This window comes from Rhea pennata, chromosome 10 (genome assembly GCF_028389875.1).
Source record: "Rhea pennata isolate bPtePen1 chromosome 10, bPtePen1.pri, whole genome shotgun sequence".
NCBI classification, from domain to species: Eukaryota; Metazoa; Chordata; class Aves; order Rheiformes; family Rheidae; genus Rhea; species Rhea pennata.
In genome coordinates this window covers 9,090,629-9,108,589 of record NC_084672.1, presented here as the reverse complement: position 1 = coordinate 9,108,589, position 17,961 = coordinate 9,090,629, and the positions used below count along the sequence as shown (strand labels likewise).

General features: G+C 58.1%; 1 protein-coding gene across 2 annotated transcripts; it reads left to right on the top strand.

Moving 5' to 3' along the window:
* The first annotated feature begins 4,222 nt into the window (after positions 1-4,222).
* MFGE8 (milk fat globule EGF and factor V/VIII domain containing) lies at positions 4,223-16,287 on the top strand. 2 transcript variants are annotated; one of them, XM_062583503.1, is made up of 10 exons: positions 4,223-4,380; positions 7,292-7,417; positions 7,733-7,858; positions 8,475-8,588; positions 9,124-9,305; positions 9,748-9,903; positions 11,251-11,395; positions 12,698-12,882; positions 14,611-14,766; positions 14,958-16,287. In XM_062583503.1, exons 1-10 carry the CDS (start codon positions 4,308-4,310, stop codon positions 15,099-15,101), a joined length of 1,407 nt encoding a protein of 468 aa, XP_062439487.1. In that variant the 5' UTR covers positions 4,223-4,307; the 3' UTR covers positions 15,102-16,287. The 2 variants fall into 2 exon arrangements, with proteins under 2 accessions (XP_062439487.1, XP_062439486.1); XM_062583502.1 differs by having other exon boundaries at positions 12,680-12,882.
* The last annotated feature ends 1,674 nt before the right edge of the window (positions 16,288-17,961 follow it).

Here is a 17,961-nt window from a genome sequence, read left to right as displayed (position 1 = left end):
GGAAATAATTTTCTTGCCATTGACTGCTGAGGATGTGTGTGCAAGAGGCTAAGCCCACATGCCTATCTTGTAGATGGGCAAAGTAAGAGGAGATCTGCCCTTCCCCCGAGCCCCTGCAGACCTTGATTCCCCATTTGTAAAATGGAGGTGAAAAGCAACACCTTTTTTTCTTAGAGATACAGCACTCAAATTCAGAAAAGGGAGTTATATAAAGGTGCTTATAGTAAGCACCTTACACAGACACATCAGCTCTAATCTGGATATAATCTTGTTTATTGAGGTTAGAGCAAAGGATTTTAAGTTAAACTGGCTGGGATCTCATCTGAGCTCTGAAACAATCAGTAGTGGGAACAGAGCAAAACTGGGGGAATGTGCTGGCCCTTGCTTTCTTCCTTTTAAATCACATGCTTTTACATACCCTGAAGGGAACTTGATAGATATAAAGAGCTTTCCGTGCCCTGAGGATATTCAGTGTCTAGGTTTCTTTAAAAACTTCTTCAGTCTTGAAATTCCTGGTACCTAGCATCTCTGTGAAGCCTTAATTTAGAGAAACTATGGCGCTTTTGGTGGAAGGGGCAGAGAATTTAAGAAGCTCTTTTTTTTCAGAATAGAAACAGAAGAGTCAAGCCTTGTGTGAGGATTGTCCTGACCCTTGGATATATTCTGCAGCCGTCAGAAACCATGAGCTGGCAATGACTACATCAGGCAAATAGGGCCATAGGAGGTGACTGCTTAGAGATACTGGCAATGAGAGCTTGGTTATCCTGTTAGAAAGATTAGGAGCAGACTTGGGCTTAATCCTCTGAGGCAGTGCTGCAGACAGACAGCCTCCCCTCCCCATTTGGAGTAAGAGACACGTGTGTGGCACGGGTGGCAGTATGGGAGGCTTAATCCTATGGGGCAGGAAACCTTCCTGGGACCCGGACTGTGGCCAGAACCACAATTTAGTGTGGTGCCGCCCTGAGAAAGACGTGTGCCCGGAGGGGATGGAGCTCTCAAGCTCTGAGACAGACTCTTGTCTTTTTAAAACAGAGTGGGCTGAGGGAAGAAAACCATGTCATAGGGAGGATTATGGGAGTGTTGAGTCCCTCCTGGGTGTAATGACTGCCTTTCTTTCAAGATAAACCTGAACTATTGAGCTTCTTTATGGAACAGATAGGTGAAACAATAGGGGCTGCCACACAAATAAAGATCTGTGCAAGAGCTGAGTGGGAGTTGGTCGTGGAGGGGTCCTTGCTCTCTGATGTGGGGAGAGATCCTGTGGATCAGAGGTGAGAGTCTGTGCAAGAGAGGGAGTGGAGAGGAGGAGCACAAAACCACAGAGATAACAGAGCAGTCATTGCAAATACATTGTCCGCGGGACAAAACCTAGAGTGCTTTATGGTCTGAGAGCTCGCTGAAGGGGGCTTTAGACTTGAGCAAGAGGAAGGCCATGCATTGTTCACTTCCCTCCTTCAAGGGACAACAACTTTGTATAAGCTGGGAAATAAAGAGGATTGTATCCCAGAAACATGCAGCCCCATCACATATTTTCCTCTTTATCACCCTACCCATGGGACTCAGGATCTTGGCTATCAGCACGGCTCGGAAAGAGTTACAGCATAGTTTGGCCTGGCAGACCTTCATGCAGCAGAAACCAAGCCCAGTGGTAAATCTTGCTAGGTCTAAATAGTCCCTGCAGAAGGGAGTGAAATTATCCCTGACCTTCGACCTACCAAACTCTTTTAAGTAGAGCCATCCCTTGCAAAAACTTGGCGGCTATATGAAACCCGGGTGTGGTGTAACGCTTGTGAGGGCTCTCTCCATTCATTGCTGCTTCCTTGTGTTTAACAGGTTGTTTTTCTCTCTCTTGTGTCTCTTGCAGCAAGATTTTACCTCTTTCAGCTAGGACAATGTGGGATCTTCTCAGCTCAAATTTCCTAGCTGTCCTGGGATCCCTCATTCTTTTGCAGGTCTCCATTTAAAGTGCTATTGGTGCCGCCAGGAGACTGAGTTTCCGAGTAGAACATAGCTCAGCCTAGCTTCCACGTCGTAGTTTTTAATATCCCTTCCCATGCACATTACCAGGGACATCGGCATGTATGCCTCTAGGGACAGAAGGAAAATATTCTGCTTTCTGTTTTTAGAGAGACTGCTTATTTTTGTGAAGGTCCCTCTGGGTCTTGCATCCTCTCTGACACAAATCCAGGCAGTAGCCCCTCAAAATGCAAAACAAACACCCTTGCCCTAGCTGCCTGTGCACAGTCCTGGGAATCTTTCCCTGCTTGCTCCTCTTCCTGACCTTGTTTTCCGCTGAACACAACAGCAGCAATTACCCTGAGGTGGAAGGGTTACTTGAAAGCAATGCTGTGCCTTGTTCACTCCCTCCTTTCTAGTTGTCTCTCCATTAGCTGGAGTTGAATACCTTCTGGCATTAGCTTCTGTTGACACTAACAGAAGGAAATAACCAGCAATGAGGATGGAGGATCTGACCGGACAATATGGGACCAGCTCGCTGTGTTCTTTCTGCGCTTGTGGTTTGGGGATAAGTTAATGGATTTATTCACTGGTGTGGGCAAGCTTGCTCCATGTTCTGCTCTGCAGAGCTGGGGAGACAGCAGGTCCCCTGGGAGATGGGCAGCGTTTGGGGAGGGGCCTTGGCTGCACCTCATAAACCACACAGGGATCAGACTGCAGCTAGACAGGGGCAAGGAAGACAACCTCATAACCCCACAAATAACTGTCACGCTGCTCTGCTGGGATGGCTAGACCTGGCCCACAGGTCAGTCCTTGAGGTTGTCACTGCCCTAAGTGCTTTTGCAGGGATTGACTGATTTTGTCCAAGAAAACTGGTAGTTGGATGCTTGAGCAGAGATGGAAAATGAGGTGGAAAGACTGAACAAAGCTCGCAGTGCATGTTTGGACTGTGGCACTCGCTGCCTTCTGGGGTTGCCATGTTGCCAAAACCAGAAATGTAGCAACACTGAGAAAGAGTCAACATTTAACTATGAGCAACAGGAATATCTGAGGTAGATTAGTTAATACTAAAATGGAAGGTTTTGCAAGAAGAGATAAAATCAACTGTATATTTAGGAGGAGGGTTTAGGAGATTTCCAGTGGGGAGGCAAATTATCTTACATTCATTTGCTGCATGGTTTCCTGTCCCCTTTGCTGCTGAATATGAACTTAGCTGCACATGCTTTAGTGCAACAGTTTCTGTGATCCAAGGCTCCTCACGTGGCACTGGCTCTTCTCAAGAGCATGGCTGGGTTTTTCTGCTGCCAGCCCTCCGGAGTAGACTCCCTTGGGGCCTGGAGGCCAAAATGGACACAACTCAAAGGGGAGCTTTTTGGGACTGACCCAACAGATATGTAGTGTTTTGCTTTTGGTAGAGAGCTGTGGGTCCCCTCTTAGCTTTGCTCACAGCATCTTGCTGAGCAGCTCTTCCAACAGCCACAAACCCAACCTTGCTGCAAGCTGCTTGCCCCCAGGCTGGTTAGGAGATGCTGCTCTCCTTGCAGATAGCCCTGCGCCGCTGGCATGCCAGGCGCTGTTTGTGCATGGCAGTGCTCTGGGTTGCAGCATCCCTCCCCGCTGTGCCAGCAGGGCTGGGGAGCAGACGTGCCTGAGCAGTTTGCCCCAGCTTGGAGGAGTAGTGAAGCCCTTTCCTGCTTTCACCCCTCGCAGGGAGAGAAAAAGGAGTTTCAGGCTGTGCAAAGGCCCTTCCTCCTGCCGAGGGCTGGCATCCCCAGCCAGCTGGCGCGCGGCAGCCAGCGAGGGGCACGGGCCGTGGGCGCTGCCAGGGTCGGGAAGGTGCTCGCGACCAGCCTGTCCCGGCGCCTCCTCTGCCAGGTGGGGCGAGCAGGGGAAGCGGGGCCCGGCGGGAGCAGCGCGGAGCGGCGGCTGCCCCAGCGGCGTGCGCTGCCCGCGGCGCCTCTCCGCCCGGCTCCTCTCCCTTCCCGCGGCTCGGAAGCGGCTGGGGCTGTCTCGCCAGCCTCTTCGCGCTGGCTGCCCTCCGCGGCCGGCGTGTGCCTCGCAGCCGCGCCAGCCCCCGCGGGGCGCCCCGCACCCCGCCGCGGCTCCCGCTCGCCACCCCGCAGCGCCCTCGCAGCTGCCCCGAGGCGCGGCGGGCGGCGGCGGCGGCGCGGGGGCCGGGCCGCGCCGGGCTCCCGCCCCGTGGGCGGGCGGCGGGAGCACGTGGGGCCGCGCCGCGCCGCGCCGGGCGCGCTCAGTCCCGCCCCGAGCCCCGCGGAGGAGCGGCGCGGCGCGGCTCGGCTCGGCGCGGCTCGGCTCGGCTCGGCTCGGCTCGGCTCGGCTCGGCGTGCACCATGGAGGTGGCGAGGCCGTGGCGGGCGCTGCTGTCCCTGGGGCTGGGGCTGTCGCTGCTGTTGACCGCGGCCGGTGAGTCGGGCTGCGGGCGAGCGGGGGTGCAGAGCGAGGGGAGGCGGGGTGCAGAGCGAGGGGAGCCGGGTGCAGGGCTGTAAGGTACCGGGGTAAAAGGCAAAGAGCGCTGAGGTAGAGGGCTGGGGGTGCTAGGGTGCAGCCCCCAGCGTGGCCCCCCCCCCCCCCCAGGAGCAGAGGGGCTGGCCGACAGGACAGTGCAGCTTGGATCTGCCTGTCCTTACTCCCAAGCTGGGAATAGCTCAGCGAGGCTGTCCCGTGCTTTCAGGCTTAGATAACCCAGCCCAAGATGTAAACAGCTTCCCTGGGATGGGCTGACACAGCACGCCAGGCACTAGGAGCTGGCACGGCTGAGGGAGCCCCGGGAGAACTCACAACTCCATCACCCAGTGGGCCGTATTTGGGGAATCTGTGGGTCACCCCAAAAGGAACAGAAAAAGGAAAGCAAAACCCAAGTGCAGGCCCGGGGCCAGGGGACAAAGGGCAGTGAGGAGGTGTGCTGGAGAGGAAGGCTCTGTCTGTGTTTGCTCTCCATGGGGAGAGGTTCCCATTTTGCCCCACAGAGGCAGGCTTGACCCGACCTCCCCCGGCCCTGCAGGGACAAGCCCTGACGGTTTTCAGAGGATGTTATTTTTGCCTTTCAGCCAGTCTGTGGGTTCATATAAGCAAACATTTCCAAAAACGGTGGCTGCTCGTTGTTGCCTTGGTTTCTGACTGTCCAGCCTGTGACAGCTCTGCCCCTGACTGGAGAGGTGCATGTGGGGGGAGGATGGAGATACTGAACTGCTCTGACACCAGACCCGAAACATCCAAGAAATGGGACATCCGAAACTACTTGCCGCAGTGGAAAATGTGACCATTTTGTGACCACCATACAAGAAATTATTCCTGAGAGGGCGTAAGAGGCAGTCCGGTTACTTGGGACAGTGAAAATGCAAAGCTTATGCTGGTACCCCTGCTGGGCCAACCCTGGGAAGAAATGCAGAGGGATTTACAGCCTATGCTCCTGCCTCCATCTCCCAACCCCAGAAACTCCTGTGCTGGAAGCAGCATAGCGGCAGATGCCGGGGAGCAAATTTGCTCGGCCTCCGTGCCTCTGGGAGCAGACAGCTCCTGCTGCTGTACAGAAGCAGCTCTGTGCAGAGGGCCTTGGCCAGCAGCTGGCCGGGATCCTCGGGATGGAGCCCCTGGATGTGCTTGGGACCTGTGGAGGAGCGTGGGGCAGAGGCATGCCCATGCTATCAGCATGAGCTCGCTCCTCCCGCGCGGTAGCTCATGGCAGCGCATTGATGGAGCATGAGGTCATGCAGAACAGGCTGGGCAGTGCAGCCAGCAGTTTGAACTGGTGCCCAAGTTTTTTTGCCTCCTCAGGCTGGGCTGAGGCAACTCCAGCATCTTTTTGGAAACCCTCATTTAACAGGGGGCCCTGCCTGGCCTATCTGTCACCAGTGCATACCCTACAGATACAGAACATCAGGAAGAGGAGGATTAACTTGAAGGAGCCCTGCTATTAAAAGACTAATGAGTAGGAGCTTTCTGAGTAGTAGCTTAGGCGAATGAGAGCCTTACTGTTTGGTGTGAGTCCAGGCAGCAAGCCTGCAGCTCATCAACTTCCACCTTCTCCCAGGTATGCAGGTGGTGGGGGGTTATTTCTGTTCGCCTGAGTTCAGCCCTTGCTGCAACTCCTCCAACATGGCAGAGAAGAGCCTAACATCAGGAGATGTGCTGTCCCAGTGCTTGGTGAGGAGTTATTAAGACTTTCAGCCAGGTCTGTGGGGAATCAGGTTTAGGCTTATGGAGAGGGTTTTGCCATCTTGCAGCTGTTTGGGTAGAGTAAACCAGTGGTGGGAGGAATCTCTTAAAGTCTGGGTGATCACAGGAGAAGGGAGCAGAAGGTTAATAAGAGAATCTGCTCTTGACCTTGAAAGTGGGTGCATAGACGGGGAGGACAGGCCAGCCCCAGTCCCACCAGCGGCACTGGGGGGACCTGCCCTGTCGGCCAGGGCTGCTCCCTGGAAGTTGCTTAGAGAATGTTGAAGATAACACTGGGCAGACTGGTCTCACCAAGAAATGGGTCCTGTGAGTGTTTGCTCCCCTGCACTCTCTGAAAGCCCCTCATAAGGGCATTTCTCGTGTACGTGGCAAACTGAGACAGGATGTATTTGAGAGTTTGTTCAGGCTGGAAAGGTTTTCTTGAGGCAGGGTGTTACCATGCATGAGTAGAGCCCATACTCTTTTCCTGTCCCAAGAATCTTTGAGCCAAGGCACGTGGGTTCCCCCTACAATGTTTTTTTTGTCTCCCCGCAAATACTTTCTTCAGCAAAACCCATCAACGTGACCAGCCTGATTCCTTACAATAATCCTGTACTGCTCACTCCTGAGTGTGCCCCAGCCTGGCCAACCCCTGCTTCCCAAAAGAGCAGCTAAAACATTTGGTGCACTGGAAGACCTGGGACTTCCCTGGGCTTTGGTGTGATGTCCAGACTCCATCAAACCAACTTCTTTCTGAGCCAGCAGGGTCAATTCATGACATTTCCATAACCCTGGCAGAAGCAGAACATGGGAGAGATGGGGAGGCAGGTTGCGAGGCTGGGGCAGGGCAGCTTCTGACTGCTCTCTCATGCTCCTGGTCTCAATCTTTGCTCTTGAACATCTGCAGTCCTGTGCATGACTCTGCTGGCCTGTCCTGCCTGGCCCCTGGGTACAGCCCACTGCTCCTGTACCCGGCTCTGCCCAGGCACTCCCCTTCTTGAGACATCCCCAAGAGAGGAGTAAATGTGGTTGGACTGGGCTGGCTGGACTGGACCTTTCCTGCTGGGGCAGGCCTGATGCCAGCTCTGTGTGTGCAGCCAGGGCTGTGGCAGATGCCACTTCTGTGATGTCTTGCAGTGACATGTAGTTTTGATTCCAGGTGACTTTTGCGATGTCAACCACTGTCAGAATGGAGGCACGTGCCTGACTGGCATTAATGAGACCCCCTTCTTCTGCATCTGCCCTGAAGGCTACGTTGGGATTGACTGCAATGAGACTGAGAAAGGTGAGGTGCTGGGGAGGGACCTGAGTCCCTCATCACAGGGGAGATATCAACAACGGCTTAGTGAAGTGCAGGCAGCTACTAAGTCCTCACAAGCCTTGTGGTATGGCAACATGCCCTTATGGTGGCTTGCATGGCTGGCCTGGGGATCCAGCCCTGCTCCTGGATGTGTAGAATGTGTGTGCAAACAGGGACATGGTGACCTGCATTGCTTGGGACAATCTGTGTCCCATCCTTGGGGAGTGAAGACCTACTGGATGCTCTTATTTTCCACTTGTGTCCTATTAGAATTGTATCTCCTTTTTTCCTCTTCCCCAGGCCCCTGCCACCCTAATCCATGCCACAACAACGGCGAGTGCCAGTTGGTCCCTAATCGAGGGGATGTCTTCACTGAATACATCTGCAAGTGCCCTGTGGGGTATGATGGGATCCATTGCCAGAACAGTGAGTACACACTCAAGAGGCCAGGAGGGACGAAGCCAAAGATTCACGATCCCTTTAGTCTGCTCTGCCCCAGAGGGCTGGAGGGTACTGGAGGCAGCCCTGCAGGGCAGCCTGGGGATGTGTGCACCTGTGGCTGTGGTAGCATCGTGTACTAGGGGCTTGGGGCTGGTTTGGACCATGTTGAAAGGACAAGGAAAGGACTATGGTATGAATGGGAGGCTAGTGCAAGCAAGACCATGCCTGAGTCTTGCTCTGCATCTCCTCGGGGCCTGTTGTGCCTGCACTGGAAGGGGCATGGTGCTTCCTTTGTGGCCTGGAAGGCGTGGAGGAATGGGAGAATGGATACCTCAAAGCCTGGTCTGCTTGATGGGCTCTTAACCTTGCTGAAGCTGCATGTCTTGATATGCTCCACACACAGCTCCAGTCAGAGGGGATGCAGCTACGCCGCTTCTTGGATTAGTTTCAGCCAGTACTGCTGTTATCAGCAAGGATCCTGCTATGGCCCTTGCTCAGAAGGTGCCTCTCTCCTCCTCACACAGTACTGAGCAAGGAGTTTCTTCTCTAGGGAATGGCTCTGAGGTCTCTTCCTGAGCCCACCTTCTCTCTTTGCTCCTAGACAAGAATGAGTGCTACTCCCAGCCTTGCAAAAATGGAGGCACATGCCTAGACCTGGATGGCGACTACACCTGCAAATGCCCTTCTCCATTCTTGGGGAAGACTTGTCACGTCCGTAAGTCCCTGACGCCAATAATGTAGAAAGATCCCTTTCCTTCCCTTTGCCCACCATCCTGTCCTGTCTGCCTCCACTAGTGAGTGCAAAAGAGGTCTTGCTGGAAGGCAAAGCCACCTGAAGACAGCCACAGGTATCTGTGTGCTGGCTGGCGGCTGATGCCCATGAGCCTTGGTGTGGTGGAGAGAGCATCACTGGGAAGGCACTGCCTCCTTTCTGGAGGGCCACAGGGCAGCCCTTTCCCTCCTTCGTACCTCTGTGCTGTGAGAGGTGCTGATTGATAATGTGATTTTTGGCTAAAGGCTGAGGAGGGAAATGCCTGGCATTTTGTTCTGTGAACAGCCAGATCCGTGAGAGAGGTCCCAATGTTGTCCTCCATTTCATGCCTTTCCTCAAGACAAGTGGAGTTTTTTGTGGGGAGAATGAGGAAACAGTCCTGGGTGAGCGGCTGGTTCCCGCCCTGGTTTTACTCCCGCGTTGTCTTCTTCCTTGACACTCATGTCCCCACTGTGCCTTCCTTGGCCCATCCCTCCAGGCTGTGCTGTTCTCCTGGGCATGGAAGGGAGGGCCATCTCCGATGCTCAGCTCTCCGCCTCCTCTGTCCACTATGGCTTCCTTGGCCTGCAGCGCTGGGGGCCGGAGCTTGCCCGCCTCAACAATCATGGCATCGTCAACGCCTGGACCTCCAGCAATTACGACAAGAGCCCATGGATCCAGGTACCCGTGGGAGCACTGGTGAAGCAGGCAGCCACCATTAGCTGGTGCTGATCTGGCTGGGCTGTTCTTGTGGGATTGCTCTGCCTCTGTCAGTAAAAGAAGGGCTGAATCTCTGCATGGAGCCAGTGTCCTGCCCTGGGGTGGCCTCTTGCTGTGAGCAGGGGATGTCAGCTGTGGCCCTAGAGCTGGTGAGATCCCTGAAGGGAGACAGAAACCACAAGTCCTCCTCCCTTCCCAGCCCATGGGACCAGGGTCAAAGGCCAGAGGGATGGAGGGCTTCAGCACTGAGGATATAGCAGGACAGACGAGGCAGGACAGACGAGACAGCCCCTTTCCTAGGCCTGATGCTGACCGTGAGCCCATGCTTGCAGCTGGTGGGTGTGCTCGCAGGGTGCTGCGCACCTCCAGCCTCACTGTGTCCTGCTCCTGCTCTCTGCCGCAGGCCAACCTGCTGAGGAAGATGAGGCTGAGTGGGGTCATCACACAAGGTGCTCGCCGCGTGGGCCAGGCAGAGTATGTCCGTGCCTTCAAAGTGGCCTACAGCCTGGATGGACGGGAGTTCGTCTTCTGCAAGGATGAAAAGCAGGACACGGACAAGGTGGGCTGTGCTGGCTGTGCGTGGGGCTGTGTTCCTTGAGGCCGTGTGGTGGGCATCGACTGGCGAGAGGGAGGCGGCCGGTGGGACCTGAGCACAGGCTGCTCTCTGCCTGGAAGAGCTTGACTGTAGGGGCTTCACAGTGGTGACCAACAACACTACCGTATAGGAGCCCCCAGCATGGCTGCGTGCAGTGTCCTTGCACAGTGACAGCTCCCGCTAGGCTTTGCTGCTGTTATTCCTGGTGGGCTCTGCGTGCCAGTGCTGACCTCCATCCTGTGCATCGCGGTTCCAGCATGCCTGGAGAACATGCTGCACATCCTTCAGATGGGCTGTCCATTGCTCATCTGCCTTAAAACACTAGTACTGCCCATGCAGGAGCAGACACCCTGTGTACCAGATGAAAAAACAGAGACTCAAACTCTCCTGGGCTGTGTTCATGCTGGTAAATTAGACATGCCTGGGCTGGTCTCTGGCCCAGGGGCAGAGAAAGACCTGTACCCTGCTGGCTGACATCTGCGTTCCTGGAGAAGGGTGTTGTGTGCGCGCAGGGGGTGGTTGTGTGCCGAGTCCTGAGCTGTGCCCATGTTTGGGAGAGTGCTTTTGACTTGGGTCAAAGGCATGTCAGGGACTGTATGACAGTGTCACAACGTGGACGGTTCTAGTGCCAGGCAGTGTTCTCTGGCTCTGTTTAATTGACCATAATAAGCATAACCAAAGAAGCAGCGCTGATTTATTTAGGTCACTGAGATAACATCTTTGCAGTTGTGGCATTGTAGGAATTGGGCACGGTCTGGAACTGCTGGTGGCTTACAAGGCTCTGTGTTGTATCTGTAGCAGGTATGAAGCTACAGCGTCTGATCCTCAGGGTGTGTGTAGTCACTGAATACGGCACTCTTCAATCTCATTTTTTTATTGCAAGTGTCCCCTGGTTGTTTTTGTGCATTCGGGGAATGGCTGAGGATTATCTGCCTTGCTTTTTTAAAAAAGGGAAAAGTTTTGCATCTATGCAGTGGTGGAAAAAATGCACGCGCACGTGACTTGCCTATATTCTGTATTTGCTGCGTAAGAAACAAAAAAGCAAGGTATGTCTCTGTTTTTTGAGTCAGTGTCGTGGAAGGAATGGAAGTTGCTGTGTGCACAGCTGTGTGGGGTGAGGAACAGCACAGAGCATTGTGCAGCTGGGTTGAGAGTGTTAGGGCCGCAGCGAGCTCGTGCTGCCTCCGGGGTACAACGTGAGCGTCCAGGCTGCTTGACGCTTGCTTGAAGTCTGCCCGTCTGATGGGCAAGGGACTTTTCTGCAAAAGGCTGCGGGATGCTTGTGGACCTCAGCCCTGTTTGCTGTTGCAGGTTTTCCCGGGGAACGTGGATTATGGCACCATGCAAACCAATATGTTCAACCCTCCCATCACAGCCCAGTTCATCCGTATCTACCCCGTGATGTGCCGCCGGGCCTGCACCCTCCGCTTTGAGCTTATTGGCTGTGAGATGAACGGTAAATGCCCGCTGCATGCTGTGACCTCCGGGGGCTGCACCTGGGTGCAGGGCACTGTCGCCTCCCCAGGGATCGCTCTTGGATCAGGGCTGGCCTGGGTGTGGGTGTGACGAGTCCAGATCTTCTACTGAGGTGAGGTAACGTGAGTCTCGCCACCCGGGGCTGACCCCGTGGCCGTCCGGGGTTGGTACAGGTGACACAGGATGCGATATCCCCCCTGTGACCAGTTCTGATCCCTGGGGCACGGGATTTCTGTCCTGTGAGGGCTTGTTGTTTTTCTCATTGCATCTAGTGATGACTGGAAATACCCATGGGTGTTTTGGGGGAGAGCAGGCCGTTGATGCCACCGGCTCGCCCTCCTAACACCTTTAAGCCGTCCCCGTTCATGGCTAGAGTTTTTCGTTGTGCTCCCACCCTGATCTGAGCTGTGAAACAACTGCTTTTACTGCGGGAGAGCTTGAAAAATGCCTGAGGATCAAAGTCCTCTGGGCACCGTGAGGGATGATTAGTGAGCCCTTGGGCTTTCCCCTTCCCTTGCTGCATTCCTGCCCATGGCTCGTCCCAGGCTGCGCTTGGCGCGGGAGCCCCGGCGCGCTCCGGCCGCCGAGCGGGACGCCGGCTCAGGGGAAGCACGGATGCGAGAGGCCCTGCGGGGAGGGGAGCGCGCCTGGGCCAGGCAGGCCGGGACCGGCCGGCCGGGGCGCGAGCCTGGGCCGCATCCTGCTGCTGCTGGGAGCACAGTGACATCGGCTGGGGAGGTCTCCTCATTGCACGCCGCATCCGTGAAAGCGGCCTCCTGCGGGAACGCCGCTCGGCCTCTCTAGGCCGCGTGCTGGGTGAGGGGGGCATGTGGCTGTCGGGAGGGTAGCCCTCATCTTCGCTGCCGCTGCGGGGGCTGCCGGTGTGTCCCTCTTGGCAAGCCAGCTCTGGGTTTAGAAATGTATTTCCTGGTCTGTGCTCGGGCTGCATTGCAGAGATGTCAGTGCAGTCCCTGCAGCAGGAGGCACTGTGAGGCAAGGAATGACTTGCGGATAAAAATACTGTTGGCACAGTCCTGCCGCCGGCCTCCCGGAGCAGCGAGCGGTTCAGGAATCCCCTGCACCGTTCTGGGTCCTTCTCTGGTCCTGCTCTCTGCTCTGGGAAGCGGTGCTGTCTGTGTCTGCTAATCCATCTCGGAATATCAGGGACCCTAACTGCTGGGGTTCGGGGGTCCGTGTCTGATCGGGGATGATGGTGCTGTGGACTCTTTCCCTTTCACTGTGTGTATAAACCGTTGTGTTACAGTGTATTTCAACACGGCAGGTTGCTCGGAGCCTCTGGGCATGAAATCCCGCCTCATCTCTGACCAGCAGATCACAGCCTCCAGCGTCTTCAAGACCTGGGGCATCGACGCCTTTACCTGGCACCCTCATTACGCTCGCCTGGACAAGACGGGCAAAACCAACGCCTGGACGGCGCTCAACAACGACCAGTCTGAGTGGCTGCAGGTGGGTGCTGGCGCCCGGGGCCCTCCCTGGAGGCGGGGAGGACATAGGAGAACCCAGACACATCCCTCGCTGCCTCTGTGACCTGATTTCTCAGCACTGAGTGTGTGGAGGTGGCAGTGGGAACCTTGCTGTTGGCAAGCAGCTCTGCAAGTGCTCTTCGCTAGCTGGGATTACAGGGGATTCCCTAAATTTGGGAGCTCTTTCCCCTCAAGCTTTTCCTCCCTCCCCTTTCCCCATCCCTCTCCCTGCTGTGCTGGCTCAAAGGGCTGTAGGATTGCGGCGCGAGCGAGGCTGGGGGACTGCTCCGGCTGAACGCCAGCCACAGCGGGCTTTGGGTTGGGTTGTTTTTTCTGCCAGGTGTTTTTTTTTTTTTTTTTTTTTTCCAAATCAGATGGTCCAAAAGCTGTTGCTCCCTGCTGGCATGACATTCATTTGTGGGGTACCCTGAGGCTGCAGCACCCCTGGCTCTGTGCCACCTCTGTGGTAACCTCCAGCTCCAGCCAGGGTGACCATCCCAGACCTGTGCCAAGGACACAAGTCCTCTGGCTGCCCAGAACGCCACATTTTTGTTTTACAGGAAAAAATCACTTTTGTGTTTTTTCTCCTCAGTCTGGAATGGAAACAAATACTTTTGAAATTTCCTTCTCAATTTCCTTTCCTCCCCTGTTTTTATACTTTTCACATGATTTCATGACATAATAAGACAAAGCAGTTTAGTTATTTGTCCCATTTTTTTATTTTATTTGGGAAATGATTAAAAGCAGCTGCTCCTTGGCCCTAAATAAACCAGCTTATCACAACGTCTCCTGATGGGGTCATGATGACACATGGAGTCAGGCTGTTGTATTGAAGACTGCATGCTTGTGTATGTGTGTGTGTGTGTGTGTGTGTGTGTGTGTGTGTGTGTGTGTGTGTATATAGTGTATATTTATACATTTATATAAATATGTATATACACACACATATATAGCTAGTACAAATATAAAATAAAAACTAAAATAAGAGACTTTCAGGTCATTAGCTAGTTTATCCTGCGACACATGAGTAGCGATAGTGCAGCGTGGCAAGGCAGGGAGTACAATAAATGTAATAGAAACCATCTCAGCTATAACCCAATGCCAGACTCTGATCTGTGTATTTTCTCTGCCAGAATCTCTTCCCTTTTGAAATGCATTTTCTCTGGGAGTCGTTTTCTTGAGTTGGGATTTTTTTCGTGTTGTTCCCACATTGGCCTTTTTGGCGAAAGGCGTTGAAGTGCCTTCGGTGGGGAGCGGGGAGGGGGCCCTCCCTGAGCGGCAGCCGGCTTTGCGCTGTGCCTCTCTGGTGCCGAAGGTCTCCTTTCAGCCGCTCTGACTTTGAATTGCTTTGGGGGCTGCCACAAGTGTTAAAGGGTCAAATGTTTCCTCGCCGGCATGTTTTATTAGTCCCTGTGCCTTCAGGGCTGGGGGTTGCCCAGGACAGCAGCAGTTGCTCCGCTCTCCCGGGACTGTAGTCCTGGCAGCGCGTTTTCATGCCTGGGCGAGCTGCAGGCACGCGGGACCCCGAGCGGCAGCGCGTCCCGGCTGCCTCCAGGGATGCTCCGGGCCGGCTCGGCGGTGGGGAAAGGGGCTTCCGCGCTGCGAGCCGTCACCGGGAGGGCTCTGCTGGCCCCGCGCGGCGGCCGCTCCTGCGAGGAGCCCGGCCAGCCCGCGGCGCCGCCCCTGGCTACGAGCCTCATCTCTATGCCAGATCGACCTCCGGGACCAGAAGAAGGTGACGGGCATCGTCACGCAAGGCGCCCGCGACTTTGGGCACATCCAGTACGTGGCAGCCTACAAGGTGGCCTACAGCGACAACGGCACGTCCTGGACCGTGTACAGGGACAGCCGGACGAACAGCACCAAGGTGTGCGGGGAAGGGCAGGGGCGTCCAGCGCTGCAGGGTGCGCGGGGAGGGCAGGGAGCCCCGAGAGCTCTCTCGGGGAGGTTGGGGTGCCCGGGTACCAGCTGGTCCACGGGGAAGGGGTGGGCAGGGATATGTATGGCTCATGGGCTCTCTGCCGTGCTCCTCGCACGCTAACCCCGGCCTCTCCGCAGATCTTCCACGGCAACAGCGACAACTACTCGCACAAGAAGAACGTGTTCGATGTGCCCTTCTATGCCCGCTTCGTCCGCATCCTGCCTGTGGCCTGGCACAACCGCATCACGCTGCGCGTGGAGCTGCTGGGCTGCGACGAGTAGGCGCCCGGGCCGGCGCGGAGATCGAGGCCGGGACTGCTCCTCCCCGTCGTGTGCCCGCTCCCTGCCCTCCCCGCGCACCTCCTGCTGCAACCTCGCGCCTCCGTCCCTGCCGCGACCGGGAGAAAGGCGGAGGGAGGCTCTGGCCCCCCCGGCACCGCCTTGCCTTGGCGGCAGTCGCAGCCGGAACGGGGGCTGCCCGTGGGGGCTGCAGACCTGCACTTTATGGGGCCGTCCGGGGTGGGGGACGGCGGCGCCTCCTGCCCAGTCGCCCCACGAGCCAGCGGCGAGGCCTCTTCCTGCAAAAGGGGCTTCGTTGTGGGATGCCCTCCTGCAAACTGGGCTTCGCTGCAGCCTCGAGCCGAGCCTGGGAACAAATTATCTCCCCCTTTTCGCTTCTACTTTCAGCAGAGCAGCCAGGGCCGGTGGCAGTCTGCTGCCTTCACCGTTTCGGCTGATTCTGGGGGGCCTAGGGTGGGTCCCCGGGGCTCGCGGCCTCCACCTTCCCTCCTGCTCCCTGCTTTGCTGCGATCAGGGGCGCTGAAACCCCTTCGGCAGCCTCCCCAGCCCCCTTTCCCAGGCACTGGCCCCGCGCGCTGCTGGTGTCAGCTCCGCATAGTGCGAGGGGAGTGATGAGAGGGGCTGGGGCTGCGGCACGTAGCGAGCGCTGCCGGGCCTTCGGCGCTGCCCCGCGCCTCTGGGATTTTTTGGCAGCCGAGAGCCCGTCCCGGCTCCCGCAGACCCCAGCGGAGGTTCACCCGCGGGGAGCTGGGCGCAGACCTGCCCTGCGGGCGCTTGCCGTGGGGCTACCCCCAGTCTCGCAGCCGGACGGAGGTCCGGCCCCGCGCTCCAGCTGGGGCTCTGCCGAGGACGGCGTGCCCCCATCCTCTCCGTGCCTCGCGCCAGGCCCGGGGCGCAGTGCGGCCGGGGGGGGGGCGGGCACCTCGGGGGCATTTTTTCCCTTTCTTTTGGCCGCTCTTGAGGCAGACGCTCCCCCTCGCGTTGCCTTCGTGCCAGCACCAGTTCCTCCACGTGTCTGCGTTGCCACCAGCCCTCCCGACCTTGCTGCGATGGGGGTGGTGAAGGGGCGGCCAGGGGCTGCCAGCTGCTGCTGGAAGGAAAGAGGGAGAAAAACTTGAAAAAGCGGTGAAGTAACCCAAATGCAGTAGGCAAATAGCCCAATCGCTGATCTTTCTGTAACCTGACTTTTCTTTTTGGGGGGGCGTGGAGGGGAGCCTCCCGCGACGCTTGAGCAGCTGGGAATAGCGGTAGGAGAGCCGGTCCCCGCGGCGCGTGAGAGCACGGCCCGGGTGTGCCGGCAGCCCGCGGCGCCGCCGTTTGTGCCCCGGCCCCGGCGCCAAGGGCAGCGCTGCCGGCGACGCGTCTCGCCCGAGCTGCTGGCGTGCAAAGTGCCCGCGGCGGCGATGGGTTCACTCTGGAAAGTGCGACGGCCGGGGGGCAGCGCGGCTCGGCGGCGGGCGGCCCCCATCCGGGGGGGTCTCTGGCAGTATTAAAACCAGCTGAAAACTTGGGGCTGTCGGCTCGCTGCTGTGCGCTGCTGGCTTCGTCCCTGCCGCGCGCTGACACCGGGGACGCGCTGTTTGTGCGGCAGCCGTCCCCCGCGGAGCCCCGTCCTTGCCAGCCCCTCTCCCATCCCTATTGCTGCGCTGCCCCCTTCCCTTCCCAGTTCCCGGTACCTCCTGAAACTCCTGCTCTGGGCCTGGAGTAACTGGGATTAGAAACGGGGCCGGCGGCGGTTTCGTGGCCTGGAGGGATGGGCTGGGGGACGGGCGCTGGGGACGGGCACCGCCGGGGAGAGCCGCGGTGCCGCCGCCGGGCGCCCCGTCCTGCACGAGGCTCGGCCGAGGGCCGCCCGCGCTCACCCGGCGCAACCTGCCCTCGCCCGCTTCCCCACCGGCAAACCAGCGCCGGGGCCTGCGGCCGCGTCCCCGCCGCATCCCTGCCCTCGCGGCGAGGGAAGGGGCGCCGAGGCGGCCGTGCCGGAGGAGGAGGAGGACTGCTGCCGCCGGTGCCGGTGCCAGGCGCAGCCCTTCGCGGGGCGGTGCGCTCTGCCCCCGGCCCCATGGGGTTCGTGCCCCGGCCGCCAGCCGGGCTGCTCCCAAAGACCAAACTCCTTGCGCTGCCGCTGCCGGGTGACAAGCAGCATCCGAGCGGGGAGGGACGCCCGGCTCTGTTCGCGTCCAGACGTGCCGTCCTTATCCGGGGCAAGCGGAGGCAGCGATAAGAGCGGCTCACTCAGCGTGGAGCCAGAAGCGCCCCGAGCGGGGGGCAGGACGGGGAGCTGCCGCGCACCAGCGGGGACACGTCCCCGGCCACGGCTCCTGCTGCCCGCTGCCACCCCCGGCGCGGGCAGAGCCCCCTCCTGCCCCTTCCCCGGGCACCTCCAGACTGACCCTGCGCCCGTCGCGGCCTCCACTGCTCCGGGGACCGTCGTTTCCTCCTCGCGCCAGGCCCGGGCAAGCTTTTTCCTTGCCTCCGGAGCGACGTGGCGGCCCCTTCGGTGCCGGGCGAGGGTGCAGCGAGCCTGGCCCGGAGGGTGGGGGGGTGGGTGGATGGGAAACCATCGCGCCCAGCAGCTCGCCGGGCCGCAGAGCGCCTGGGGTGCAGCCGTGCCGCCCCCGCGGCCGAGCCGCGTCCCGCCGTGCTGCCCCGCCGGGAGGCAGCCAGCGTGACGGCCCCGCGCCGCCGCGCCGTGTCGCGCCGGCAGATGTAATCGCCGCCGCATTGTGGGCTGCGGAGCAGCGTGCTCCGGCGATGAAAGCGGGCGGCGCGCCGGGCCATGACGCACCGCGGCCCTCGGTCGGCACGGCACCCTGGGGCGCCCGACGCCACGTGCGCTCGG

Excerpts from the sequence above, each read along its gene's own strand:
- MFGE8 (XM_062583502.1), top strand. The coding sequence starts at position 4,308 with ATGGAGGTGGCGAGGCCGTGGCGGGCGCTGCTGTCCCTGGGGCTGGGG. Across the intron at positions 4,381-7,291 it reads GCTGCTGTTGACCGCGGCCG|GTGACTTTTGCGATGTCAAC; the intron begins GTGAGTCGGGCT and ends TTTTGATTCCAG. Across the intron at positions 7,418-7,732 it reads CTGCAATGAGACTGAGAAAG|GCCCCTGCCACCCTAATCCA; the intron begins GTGAGGTGCTGG and ends CCTCTTCCCCAG.